The 15,089-nt window shown below is 39.3% G+C and overlaps 1 protein-coding gene across 1 annotated transcript in view; it reads right to left on the reverse strand.

Annotated features, from left to right (window-relative positions):
- Window positions 1-1,730: 1,730 nt before the first annotated feature.
- The window catches only part of LOC110113992 (uncharacterized protein At4g15970), a 37,180-nt gene continuing 23,821 nt past the window's right edge, over window positions 1,731-15,089 (reverse strand). The window contains exons 3-5 of the mRNA XM_028695155.1: window positions 11,593-12,074; window positions 2,929-3,051; window positions 1,731-2,110 (exon numbers count right to left, since the gene is read on the reverse strand). Coding sequence (XP_028550988.1) covers window positions 3,033-3,051; window positions 11,593-12,074 — 501 coding nt within the window. The 3' untranslated portion in view covers window positions 1,731-2,110; window positions 2,929-3,032. The remainder of the gene's footprint in view (window positions 2,111-2,928; window positions 3,052-11,592; window positions 12,075-15,089) is intronic.

Here is a 15,089-nt window from a genome sequence, read left to right on the forward strand (position 1 = left end):
ATAAGAAGGGAAACTTGATGCTCCATCATATACCCAAAGCTGTTTGACAAAAAAAAAAGTATCACAATAATTTTTGCATAAAATAATAGAAGTGCAAACCAATTTGTAGTAGTTCAGCGTCAATAACACACATCACCACCTAATAAGAGATTTTCACTACTCTCTCTCATGTTGTTGTCGAAAAGTCTAAGAACTTCACACTCGGCGCCGTTCGCCTCTAATTCCGGAATCCCTGCATAAATCACGCAAGGGCAGCTCGTCGATTGAGGGTGAAACGAAGTGTTCGTTTCTGCTATTTTTCGCCGCTTCGACACGCGAAGAGCCTCCCGATCTAACTTCTTTACCCTCACTGTTGAAACCCACGAACAGCTGTAACCTCCCATCCGACGCCCAGCAAACTGACCCTCGCAGCCATTCGAAGATCCCTCCAGAACCCGTCTCTCGATCGAAGACCCTTCGACCTCGTCTTCTTATCAAACCGGATCCCCTCCAGTTCCGATTACACCTCAGTCGTCTGTCACCCACTTCAAATCCCGTCAACCCTAAGCAGCCCTTACCGCAAATCCCGGCCTTCCTCACGACCGATCACACGAAGCCAACCCTTCCTCCTCTCTGCTCGCGCGCAGAGCACTCCAGCCGCCTCTTTCCACTTGCCGATCTAGACTCGACCTCCTCAAGCCGCAGCTCTCTCTAATCCCCTCACCAAAGCGACCGAACCTCTTAACTATCTGAAATCCACAATCCAGCTGACGCATTAGCCACTATGCCGATTTCCCACTCATATCCCCTCGCTGGGAAAATTATTACCATCTTTTTATTTTTTTTTTATTATCAGTACTAATAATACTTATTATTATATATATAATTTATTAAAAAAAGCTTCAAAAAAAATGAAAAAAAAAATGAGAGAGTTAATTGTTCTCAATCTTCGTGCCCTCCACCCCGACATCGTCTACATCGATCATGTATAATTCTCTAAATTAAAAAAATCTCACTCCCGACATTTGCAGCAAGTAGGCAGACCACCCTCCACGCTTCTCAAGCTGGGTCGACCCAAATGCTTGCTTTTGATTTCAAATCCAATTCAATGCTTCTCAAGCTCAATTCCTCCCTCCACTGGACTCAGTGGGTCAGACTCAATCCATTGGGCTCAGACTTGTGCCCTGGATCAACCTTGTTGACCAGGTCAACCCAGGTTGACCCAATTGGCCATTTTGAGCCCAAATTAATTTCAAACCAATTTCAAACCTTCTTTGACCAGATCCCTCTTCCCTTCCACTTAATTGACTAAATTGATCAGGTCAACCATTGACCTGATCAAACCAAGCCTTATTTGGTCAAATCAAGGCTAATTAAGTCAAATTTTCTCTATTTGGAGCATTAAAATCATTCCCCAAAGCTATTTTACGATCATTGCTCTTCATAGAAATCCTTTGCTCAACTAATGAAGTCACAAATGATATGCAAAATAAATTGGTTGAAACTTAAACAAGAAGCAAAATTAGAAATTAAAAGTTATTAAATGGAAATCATACGATACTTCATTAACTTCAGTTCAAAACTTACGTATGTGATATGTGTGTGAGTTAAAATTTATTTCGCTAAAACGTCCAAAAACAAAAAGAATATAGTAGCATAATACTAAATAAAATAAAAGAACGACCCATTAGAAGCGAAGGGGACCTTTCATTGACCAAAGATATAGAAGACATACCTTAGAAAAAAACAAAGGAAAAACACAATCAAAATGTTTCATTTAAGCATGTAAAATACAACCAACAACAACAACATTTAAAAAATTGATGTTTGCTTAAGCAAAATAGTTTTCTTTATCGCCCGCTATGTACAGATACTAGTTCAACATTATGGGCTTGCTGCCCATATATTGAGGCCTCGTTTGGAACGGCTTTCTTTCTGCTTCTTAAAATGACTTTTTAGTACAAAAAATAAAAAATTTGTACTAGAAAGCTGCTTTACGAAGTAGTAAGAAAGTCGTCCCAAGCGAAGCCTGAATCAAGTTGTACCAATGGCCACAGTAACATATAGGCTTAGCTTTGGATGAAGAAGTGGATCAGCTTACTCTAAAAAGGTAGGATGAAGAAACAAGAATCTGCAATAATGAAGGGAAATATCAGATGGTTTTAATAGTTGATGCTAATATAAGAGAATGTTGTATTAACTTGTAAGAGTATTCTATTTAATGCTTTACATGAACAGTAAATTAATATAAAAGTCAAAAGAATATCTCATTTGACTATAGATCAAATGATAACTCAATCTTAATGGATGAAAATATTTTTAATACAAATAAATTGTAGCGCGGAGTGAATTCAAACGTGATTGATTTTAGCACATAATGATTAAGATTTTGTTTGGGATGTTTTTCTTACTGTTTTTCTAAAGCAACTTTTTAGTTAAAAAATTTGTTGAACTAGAAAGCTGCTTTAGAAAGAAGCAGAAAGTCGTCCCAAATGAAGCCTAAAAGGAATAAAATCCATCGCTAACTTTGGCTCCATTGTAAAGGAGTACACAATCCCATGTTTGTATTTTCTCACTCCATTAAAGTTGTGGACTTCACCATTAACTTATATAAAGTAAAAGATGGTTAAAGAGCAATATATCATTCAGATCTACATATTTAGGATGATATATCAGAAACTAAAAAGAAACAGAAGTTATACCATAAATCTGAATGTTTATGCTGGCATACTAAAAAAATCTCTAGATATGTATGATTTGATGCACTGGTTGAAACCAACACTGGTATTATGGAGACAAGAAGTTCTAGTATTTTAAAGAGGGAGAACAGTAAGCCATCTTCAACAGAAATTTGAAAGTGCAACCGTATAGATAACAAATAATATTATAGAACTATGATAATTAGTTCATAACAGAGTTAATTGTGAACTTTGGCTTATTAGAACATACCTTTACAACTTAAGCTCTAGCAGCCAATGCCTGAGAGTATTTACAACATAATCTGTAAGATGCCAAATTATGTTCTTCAAGCCGCAATCTATAGGTAAAATCTACTAATGAAGTGGTTTTAGACTGAAACAGAAGAAAGAAAAAATATTAGTTGGAGTCTGCGTATAATGGAAAATATAATATAAAAAATAAAATTAAACAAAAAGGGCTGATGCACCCTCTAATCCAGTTGCTCAAATGTCTTTGGAATAGTAGTTGAAGGAGACTAGCATACAAAGGTAAATAGAATAATAATAATAAGGGATGATGCAACATTTAAACCAACAGCTCAAATGTATTTAAGAATTATTTCTAGAAAAGAGCATGAAAAGGTTTTTTTTTTTCTTTGGAAACGGGGTATCCACCCGCTGCCACCCCCGAAAGGGCGCTTGGGGGCATGACGAATCCTCTACTGACCTAGAAGAGGCACACACCCCAGAAACCTACTAGCCCGCTGATGGGGACATCAAAGCATGGAAAGTATGTCAGAGGCGTGGTCGTCGAACTACGACCAAGATTGAGTCAATGTATTTTTGAGTCATTTAATGTATTTGTTTTCTTTTATTATTATGTTATTTATCTTTTATTATGTTGTAGTTGTTTTTCGTTTTTACCCCTTGCTTAAGGGAGATCGTTTGTAAGCCCTTCGGGTATTATCGTCTTTCTTATTTTGAGTCCTTTGTACGAGGCTATTCATAGCCCCTATGTTTCTCTTTGAAAGTTAATGATTGAATGATAAGAATTTGGATCACACACCAACCTTGGAGATGGTCGGGTTCGTGATTTTTCTTTTTATCGAATTGTCTTTCTCTCTTCCTCATCTAGCCGCCGGCCTAAGGTTACACCAAACCCTAAGCCGCCGGTCAATAAACACCCACATAGCCGCCGACCACTCCCACCTCCCACATTTTCCCTCCACAACTCTGTTAAGTCTAGTGAATATGTTGTTAAACCTAAGTTAATGTCCCAAAGCTACTAAGAGGGAGGGTGAATTGGTATTTTAAAAATTATCCCTCTTTTAGATAAGTTGAACCGAAAATAAACTTTAATAAAAAAATTTTCAACCACAATTTTTTAAACAAAAAAATGCAGAAAATAAAAAGCAGTAAAAATAAACGACACAAGATTTATAGTGGTTCGGTCTAAACCAGACCTACATCCACTCCCCAGAGTGTCTCTCCTTTTGCACCCACAACAAGGCGGAGAAGCCTTTACAAACACTCTTTCCACCACTACCCGGTGCGGCAGAGAACCGTCGTCCTTTTACACTATCCCTAGTGTTGACAGAGAACCGTCCGCCCTTTCACACTCTCCTAGTGTGAGCAGAGAACCCTTCGTCCTTTCACACCCTCCTAGTGTTGGCAGAGAACCCTTCGTCCTTTCACACTCTCCTAGTGTGGGCAGAGAACCCGATCTCCTTGACAGATCTCCTCACAAGAAATCTAGAAGGAAGAAAGAAAAGAGTGAAGTAATCTCAAATCACAAGTAGGAAATCTTACCTTTGAACATCAAGCGTAGACTTCACGCTCCAGTGGTAGGAATCATCCTTTGAATGCTCTCTCACACTCTCTCCTTGACTCTTCTTCCAATAAGCACGAAGATCAATCAGCAAAAAGATTTGGTGGCAGTAAAAATTGGACCTTATATAGGAGAGACAAGAAAAACCGTCCAAAACTGCAAAATTTTCAAGTGATCACGAAATGGATCGTCCCGTACGATCGTGGATCGTCCCGGACGATTTTACTTAAAGTGTCGGAAACGATCCTGATGTATATTGGTACGAACTATGTTCGTACACGCTTATCGTCCTGTACGAACTAGATTCGTACGGTACGAAACGGTTATTGCATAGGTCGGTTCCCAAATCCCTGCAGGACGTAACCAACTGGGTAAGTCGGTTCAGTTCGTCCTGGGACGAACAAGTTTCGTCCTGGACGATTGTATACAGAGAGTTTCATCCAGAGACGAAGGTTAATTTCGTCCTGTACGATTTTATACAGAGAATTTCGTCCATAAACGAACCATGCATTTCGTCTGGACGAACAGTGCAAAGTGAGAATCCCGAGACGTTCGTCCCGGGACGAATATTAAATTCGTCCTGGACGATTAGGACTTAGAAAAATTTTCTCCCTGCCTGTTCGATCCATTGCTCTTCCGAGGGCTTAATTGACATGATCGTCTCGTACGAACTGGGTCCGTCCCGTACGATCAGTTCACAAAAATTGTTCCCCCAAGTGTGTGTGTTGTGATTTTTTACTCAATTACAATCACTTCCTCTCAATTCAAAACTTATAATTTACAAATGAATATTTCCTAAATTTGATTTGAAGTTTTCATAGCTTGGAGTTGATTTTCCTGAAATGTTAGTACACACTAGAGCAAAAACAAATCTTCCAAAAAGTGTTAGGAGATATATATACATAAAACAATAATAATTGAAATCATCAAAATAATACAAGTTGCAAGAATGTAAAACATGCAAATAGCAACTCTCTTAACAAACTCAACTACCTCTTGATTACTTTCCATAATCATCCACTCTTAAGTTGGGAAGAATTAATTTCAAAATTCAAACTTCTTTGAATTTGAAATCCTTTCCTAATTTAGAAAACCTATTTTAGGAAAATTACCTAATTAACCCCTTTTGAATTTCAAATTAAAGGGGATTTAATTATTTCTTTCCTAATTCCTAAATCTCAAACTAAGCAACCCCAAATCCCTCCCCAAATCTCTCCCAATCCCATTAAGCCGCCGGCCCCTACCTCCTTAATTGCTTTGGATTTATTTCCTAAAGCCCATCCCCCTTTTTGGAATTAATTCAAACCTCTCATGCTCCCTCCTTGGCAAAAAATTCCAAAGCCCCACAACTCCTAATTACTTTCCAAAACCTAACATTAAATTTTTGAAACAAATCCCTCATCCCCACCTCTCTCTTGCCGCCGCACCTACCCTCTCTCTCACTTCTTTATTTATTCCCAAACATAGGGACTAATTAGAGATTGTTTGGAAACATTTTCTCTCCTCCCAAATCAAAACCAAATTAAATCCCTCTCCCTCCTCCCTTGGCTAGCCACCCCTCCATCCTCTCCACTTCAAGTTCGAGAGAAACTTCTTTCTCTCTAGCGAGGATTCAAAGGATTGACATTGATCTTCAACACAACCTTCTTCTAAAACCTATGAATGGTTGTTGACCCCTATATAGTACCTAAGGGAAGCAAAAAAAAAATATACGCATACCTCTGCTCCGTCAAGTCCCCAAAATCTTGCAAAAATGCTGCAAGAAATCCCGCTAGATCACTGTTCCTTCAGCGTCGTTTCAGGATTTGCTCGCCTCGACGCCGCTGCACTCGGTCTATAAAAGGGAGCTGAGAGCAAGCATTTGGCGTTGCTTCCCCATTCGCTACCCACTGCCAACTGCTCTTCTTCCGCAAACCTCCACAAGCCGCGAACACCTCCCGATCTCCACTGAAGCCGACAACCCCATCCCGACCCCGTTGCTTCTTTGGCCCAAAGAGAGAGAGAAAGACAGAGAGAGAGAGAGGAGAGAGCCCTACCTTGCCGAGATCCCTCAACTCGAAGCCTCCACTACTCGTCGCCTCCTCCGATCTCCACCAAGCCGCAGCCATACGACCCGTAGCCCCCCATTCGACCAATATCTCGCCGAACCCAAGCCCTTCTCCGCCTCCTTCGACGTTCCCTTTCCGTCGGAACAGAAGTTACGACATTTTAACCTGAAGCAATAACAAGAGCTCGCTCGCATGAGGGTAACCTTCTCCCATTCGCGCTCTTCTTCGGCCAAAACCTGTAAATCCCTAAATTTGATGGGGAAGGGGGGATTTTATTTTTATTTTTATTTATAATAATAATTATTATTAATGTTTTTGGCGCAACGGAAAACCGCCTATACACGCCTTTATTGCGCGTGGTGGGATAGGACCCCGGTGTGGCACCTACAGCGAGACGGGGTTATTTATAAGTACCCTCGAGCGAGAGGAAAGCAAACTGTCATTTTAAATATGTACCGTCGAAGACCCCATACACACCTTTATTGCGCGTGGTGAGAGTGAAGTTCACGTCCGCGGTGTCCTCGTCCGAGGACACCTACCATACACTCCTTTATTGCGCGTGGTGAGAAGGCTCAGTCTCTCGTAGTTTTCCCCTAAATGGGGGAGACGCCGGGAGGCTGCCGGAATTTCGGGTGAACACAAGATCATACCTGGACTTGATTGAGCTCAAAAGACAACGAGGACTTGTGAACTGGACATAATTGACTTAAATAAATTCAAATCTAAATTAATATGAGCTTAAATGAATCATAATGACTTGGGTCAACTTTGAACTACACAAAACTTGAATTCGCTTGAACTACGAATAACTATGATTGAACTTGGACTCTGACTGAACAAGGACTCATGAACTCCGACTTGAACAAATACAAAGAACTTGTGGACCTTGGAACATAATTTGAACTTAATTGAATCATATACAAGAGAGCTAAAACTTAAATAAACTATAAAGAAACTACACTTGAACTTGAACTCAAGTTGGACTTGATTGCACATCAAGCATGATTTGAATATTTGTACTCAAGCAAATATGCAAGGATTCATGCCAATATTTCAAATGAACATGATTTGCTCGTGGATAAATGAGATACTTATGAAAAATCATTCTACATGCTACAAACCATGAAAGGAGATAAGGGACTTGGAATCATAATTTGTCTACAAACAATGTGCAAGGCACTACGAAGAAGGAATTCTTTATGGAAACATTTGACATTCTTATGAATAGAGGTAGAAGATGTGTGACAAATACAGTGACATTCCAACCAATGGGTTTGCAATCAAAATATGAAGCTTGCGAATAAATGTTGAAGAACCTTTATGCCAATTAGAATGCAAATATCACTAAACAATAATCACCTATAAATGAGTGATTACAAGCAATGCTAGAGGATGAATAAATTCTCTAGTTCTCATCCTTAAGCATTGACCATGCAAGTAAAGATTGAATGGAGAATGCAATGATATGTCTATAATCAACAATAAGGAATCACGTTGAAGTGTCAAGGGATCAACATGTCAATCAATATACAAATATCAATGAAGAAAGTTATCACACAAGATACAAACTATGTTCAGAGGCAATAAAGGATCCAATGATTCATTAGCCAATACATATGAAGGGATGCGAAGTCTTTTTGACAGTGGGGCAAACCGCATATGGAGGATGATTAGCATGTGATGTTTGTATAATTTATGCAAAAGATACAACAATACTTACAAACAATGTGGTCTTTTACCAACAGGTTCATTGCAATATATGATGAATATTGGGACACCCCTACAATTAATGTCAATCCATTCGTGAAGGAGCGCAATAGTTCTCTGGAAATAAAGAAAGTTGACTTGTAGAAGAATACAGTAAATTTGCCTACAGTCGAAAGTGTTCTTTGTATGTATATATGGGAGCGCGTAACCAATACTATAACATTCGCATAGCAATACGATGGCGAGCAGATACATTTAAACCCCATACGCAGAAGGATTCAATGACACTGTAGGAGACCCGTGCCACATTCAACATGGACGGTTGCAAAGGATTGACACATCTAGATGTGTTAAAATGAATGTCAACATACATTGTATGGCACCTACCAGAATTAATGATCAATGTTTGACAAATGTGCTATTAAAGGTCAATGTAAATCCTGGTAATTTAAACCCACAACTGCAAGTTAAAAGTACATACGCTACTCTAACTACGTCAAGAGCTACAACGATCATTTTTTTGTATAAACATTTTGACGTCAACAAGGGCACAATCATCTAAGGTTGAAAAAATTGATTCTTTATATAAGCCAACAACATAAAATGATGGTGATGGCATATTGGGGAGTTACTTGTTGGTTCTCATACGAATTTTGGGAAGAGAAAACCAGATCCAGTCGTTATGGAGTAAGTGAATCTCAGTTCAACCATATATTGAATGTTGGTTGGATAAGATTATCGAGGTTTGCAAGTCCCTCGAGGAATAATGGTTGTACATCTAACACACCACCCATAGGCAAATGGTGAAAGGGCTACGACAAGTACAAGTTCCTACGAGCTCTCATAGAAGATCCGTCAAATGTCCAAAAATACCCCTGCACGTGCACCGTAGTTTATATACACATAGGTACACAAAGGGGTAAGTACAATTACAAAACACCCACATGGGCCCCGGCGAGCGTGTTATTGGTACACAAATGTCGTCTAGGGATGCTGCGCGTATTGATAAGTGAATTCAAATTCGAACCCGGTTCTTCTATGAGGATCAATAGGAGTTGACAAGGTTCGAACCATCAAATAAATATATGGTGGTGGCGACCGGTATATTTGTCTTAATACATTCATATTAGGCCTTCAAAGCCTATAACAAAGAAAATTCACGAACAAAGGCGTAAAGTCTACGAAACCCGATCCCCTATCGACAAATTGATAGGGTCGACAAGGTTTAATCAAATGAAAATTATCCCAAACACCCCGATGATGCCCGTGTTGAATGAAGATCTCAACATGAGAGGTTTACAAATAATTTCAAAATACCACTCAAATACCTATGAAATTTAATGCCCGAAAATCAAAACATCTCAAAATTCCGAAAATTCAAGAATATTTAAAATTGAAATTCAACATTATCAAACATTTGAAGCAAAATCCATCCACCCTCCGCAATAGTTTGCCGAGGTGAACAAATTAAAAACTACTTCAGCTCACAAAGAGCTAATGCCTAGTCGAAATATCACTAGGATCCATTCTCAAATAGTCTCCTGCCAATAAGGACGTGGTACGTGTCCTCTGACTGGCGGTTTTGCCGCCAAATGGCACCGCAGGATAAACGGTTATGACCCGGGGCACTCTGAACCGAGTGATTTTGCCGCCAAATGGCACCACAAAATATCGATTATGGCCAGAGTCAATACGTTCCTTAGTGGCATCATATCATTGAGATATGAATCAATAGGATATGATCGATAGGGCATAAAGCCCTCTGTTAGCTAAGATGGATTCAAATTTGTCCCCTTAGATAAATACCCACCCCAAGTCTACGTCCCCTTGGATGAAGTAACCCATGATTGCCGACAATGATCCTTCTGTCAGGTTGGGTCAACTACCTCCTCTAACTAAGTAGACTAGGGGCCACAATGGCCCGGGACGACGGAACCATGGGATCTTGATCGGTTCTATCATCCATTCCCCCACCATCCGCTTTAAGTGCAAGATGGTTAAAATTTCTATTTTAAATATCAAACCATGGAATTCCAATATCAAAACCCTTCAAACTTCCAATTCCAAACCCATGATGCTATTATACACCTGATAATACGTATCTACAGATGTAATGTATCTGATTGATGACTAGCTTTAATCGAAAGTTTTCTCTCGTTATCGGGAGGAGTAATTAACTATAGGGGCTTGCGCCTATAGGAAACCAGAACTCATATCATAAAGTCCTAAAAAAATGAGGGCGAAATCTCTAGGTAGTGTCTTATCTACAAACCCATTTTCCTTCCCAAGATTTATCCTGGAACTTAATCCGTTAAAACTCCCCCCCCCCCCCCAACCTTAAAACCCCCCCCCCCCCCCACAAAAAAAAAGCAACAATCGGGCGGAGGCCTGGGCCTAATTTTCGGAGCCCACAATGGCCGATCTGGAGCTTGACTACGGATTCGCTTACAACGAGCAAGGATACATTAATATTCTTCACTCCGCCGTCTTCAATTTCAACCCAGAAATTGATCGTTCCATCAAAGAGTACGTGGACCGCATTATTTTTACGCTATCGGAGGCTATCGACGAGCAACTTGCCTGCGCCCAGTGGCAAATCATCTCCAAACCTTCCCAAGGGTGAACATCTTCCCCTTTTCATTTACTTTCCTAATCCACTAACTTTGTAGGTGGTGACGAGTCGCAAAGAGCCGTGTTTCATCTTATGCTTCAGCTTAGTAAACATAGGATTGAGCGCATCTTCCATGTTACTATCTTATTGTTAGATTAGGGATTTTATTGAAGCTACTTACTTTGCATGTTATTGAGTTTTTAACTTGTTTTGATATTCCAAGTGTTTGGCAAGTGGCTTGGCCTAAACGTAGGCACCCCTCTCTTGTTTTCTATTGTCATTTTAATTGCTAATAGTTTTTAATCTTACTTGCTTATTCAAGAAATCGTGAAATTCTTAACGCATCCATTTAACACATGGTAGTCCCGCATCACCCGCACTTGATTGGGCCCCACTTAAGAGACGCTGCCGCTCAAGGGGAATCAAGCACAGGTTGGGGGTACCCAACTGTACTCGCCCACCAACCAAGCTAAGCAACAGTGGGTAAAAAAGTATAATATTAGTTGCTTGATTTAATGCAACATGAACTTGAAACTCAAACGTCCAGCAAAAATGTGTTTGACGCAAATACATCTAATGATTCATGACCCCTTATTTTAATCAACGGACTACACATAAAACAAAACATTAAAGAGCTACATGACTTGAAAAGAATTATTTGTTCCAAATTTCATGATACTAAATTGTAGAACTCTCAATAAAAGAAGTTACCAATATCATATCAAATGTAGAATGTCTTACCTACAATTCTGTGGTACCCTCCAGACTGGCATTTTGGCTGTTTTTAAAGCTGTTGGAAGAGCCATGTAGCTCCTCCAATCCTCAAGCATAACACTCAAGTCGTTGATCTTCCTATTCAGACCAATACAACAATTTGCATGCATCGTGCAGACTAAATTAAAATCTCTGCTTGGCTGACATATTCCGCCAAAAAAGGCAGTGCTCAAAAACCTCATTTTCAATCCTATTTCATCTATAAATGGATCGAATTTGATAATGTTAAGCACATCCTGGTCATGTAATTCAGGGTGTTTTACTCGAGATGTGTACCAAAATTTGTAAAATTTAATTGTACGATTGCTAGATTTTACATAATTAAATCCACCATTTGGTCTGTTGTGTCGATCATAAGGATTGCCATTAAATTGATCACATGCTATCTGAAAATCTCCATCAGGAAAGAATCGTGAGAGTGGATTTCGGAACCACATGATGTCTGCATCCTGCAATCAAATTAAAAAAAAAAAAAAAAACAAAACAAAACAAAAGAATCAGGAGGATTCAATTTGCCTCATCAGTATCTGTTAGGAATTCTATTAGAAAATAACAACCTCGTTGATGAAACAAATCCAAGTTAATAGAACATTTCAATTGGAACAACCACAAGTACTTTAGACTTCTAAACTTTTGCAACGGACAAATCAAGCAAGTGATTGAAAGGGCAACATAAATGTCACAATCTTGTATTTTTCAAATAATTTAAGTTTAGTGAACAGTGGTTTAATAGTCGATAAAGAAGTTTGAAAAAAGATTTATTTGTTTATGTATGTTTGTGGACCTGTTTGTTGTTCAACAATTAGATCAATAAAATGCATTTTAATTCATTTTTAGTGACTAATTGTTCAATAAAATGCATTTTAATTCATTTTTAGCATCCTAGTCACGAATTCATTTCATGCTTCGGAAAGAAAATTATTTCAAGCTTAGGCACTTGAAATGTAGAAAGAATCATGGTATAAAGTAGAAAGAAACCATATGTTGAGAAAATCCTTAAATATTTTAATTTAGTTTAGAATTTTCTATTAGCATTTTACTTTAAGTAAAAAATGACAAATACATAATGCTTTTATGAAAAACCACGAATAAATTTATTTTCAATAAGGAGTTGTGTCTTGATCACTATCATCTATATTTACACAAGCCTAAGTTTGGCTTGAACATGATAAAAAGAATAAAAAGCAAACGTGAATGTTGACCTCTATTTTCGCTCGAGCACTTTCGATCGACTTAATTGGACCTCGTCGAGTCCCATCTAAACTCGAATCGATCCGAATTGATGTTAATTTGACTCAACCCCGTTCATTCGAGCCCGAACAATTTGTTTTGACTGCGACGAGTTCAATTTGACCCGAATCATCTTTGATTTTATTTGATCAAATCGATTGAGCCTAATCCCCTTTTAAATCAAGTCAATTTGAATCAAATCCCTATCCAAATCTAACTCAAATCGAGCCCAAATCAATCCAACCCGAATCAAGTTAGATTCGATTTGAACTCTTGTTTAATCCAAGCCAGCTCAATTTAATCTCAATTTAAATCTATTTGACTTTCTAAGTGATTCAAACTCATTTCCTAGATCATGAAATTTTTTCGACGGTTTAGATTTCTTGAAATTCAAATCCTGTCGCGGCTGCAAGCTTCGGTCGCGTGAGCCCTCGAATGAGCAGTTGATTCGAACAACTTTAGGAGAGATCAGAATGTCGCAGTTCCGTTCTGAGCTTTCGGACGGGAGACGTTAGAAGGCTGGTAGGAAGCCTTCGGTTGGCTGATCCGAACTCTCTCCCTCTTGCTCTCGGTGGCTCGTTCCTAAACAAAAAAAAAATCCCTTCTCCCGATCTCTCCTTCTGTTCGCAAGAGGAGCCAGGCCGAGCTCCTGCTCCCATCGTTCTTGCCTCTGTCTGAGTCCAGAAGCCGGCACTCTCTCTCTCTCTCGGTCGCTCTCTCTTCCAAGGTCGAAGCCCCCGCTCTCCCCTCTGTCGCTCGTCTGTTCAAGACCGGACCGAGAGCCCACCAACCGGCCCTAGCCGCCGGTCTCACTGCAGGAGATCGGAGCCCCCACGCCTCCGTTCGCGAGCTCTAGGGGAAAGCCCGATGCCGGCCTCGCCCATTCCTCCTTGGTCGCGAGCTCCAAGCGACGTCGGACCCGTCGCCTTGTCCGACGGCAGCTTCTTCTTCTCTCTCGACCGACTCCCTCGACAGCCGGTGCAGGCCGAAGCTCGTCTGACCTGAACGTCCCCGGCTTTGCACATCCGAGCCGAAGCCGACGCCGTCCGGGCTAGTCCCGATCTTCCTTTTGGACTCGACGAGTTCCCGAGCCCAAGTCTCCCTGTCCGACGTTGAAGCTACTCTCGTACAGGTGATCCCTTTCTTTCATGGTTCTTGTCTTACTCTATATCTTCTTCTCCACTATTCTTTCCTACTCGTTGTTCTCTTCTTCTTCTTCCCATCTCCTTCATCCCCATCCTTCTTCCGATTTCATTGCTAAAAAATTTGCAAAGAAAATATTAGCATCTGAAACTTGCTCTTATCTATTTATGAAAATTTGTTTGATTAGTCTATGAAACTTATTTCTTCATGAAATCTATTCTCTGTTCACTTTACATATGCATATTGTATGCCGGTTGTGTGATGAAAGACCTCATCAAGATGATGTTATTAATGCTGAAATCTTATATGAAGATATCATCTGTGTCGAACCAGAATTCTCCCATTAACCTGGTCTAAGAGAGAAGTATGCAAGATTTGTAATGTATTACTTGAACTTACGGCAAGTAGAGAAAAAATGAGTGGTTGTTTAAAAAAAGGAGGAATAGCTCTTGAGTTCTTTGCAAAAATCTGAGAGTGGCATTCCCTTTGGTTCCTTTTCCATAGGAATGCACATGTATTCTTTTGTTGAAATGATTATTGTATGCATCATGAAAGTATTATGCAAATTATTTAGAAGATTCCACTGGAATAGGTGTGTAAATCAAACTCTCATGTTGGCTTGTTTTATGTAACCTTATAAATATTGCACAGTAAGTGTTTGACAAAATGTCTTTAAGAAAAAAAAATTTGTGATGTTCAGATGGTTGCTTTCTTAACCGAGGGCTTTACGAATACATTTGAATGCAAAGTTTTTTTTTTGGAATGTGACACTATAAATGGATATTGGCGTTGAGAATGAACAGTGGTTGGCTTATTCTCTTGTCGTAGTTCATGCCATGCAATTGAGATGCTCTCTAATACCCATTTCTATGGCTGACTTTACATGAAAGCAATTGTTCTTATGATCCCTTAGATCTCTTACCCGTAGATCCATTTGATATAAATCTGGATAATACTTTATTGGAGATGGATTTGGGCACTAAAATATCTGTAGCTATTGTAGAGTGGATTGAAACTAACAATGATGATTGTATTGTGGAATATATTCTCATGATCGGACATTGTTTCACTTTATATATATATATATATAT

Source organism: Dendrobium catenatum, unplaced genomic scaffold, assembly GCF_001605985.2.
Source record: "Dendrobium catenatum unplaced genomic scaffold, ASM160598v2 fragScaff_scaffold_621, whole genome shotgun sequence".
Classification (NCBI taxonomy): domain Eukaryota; kingdom Viridiplantae; phylum Streptophyta; class Magnoliopsida; order Asparagales; family Orchidaceae; genus Dendrobium; species Dendrobium catenatum.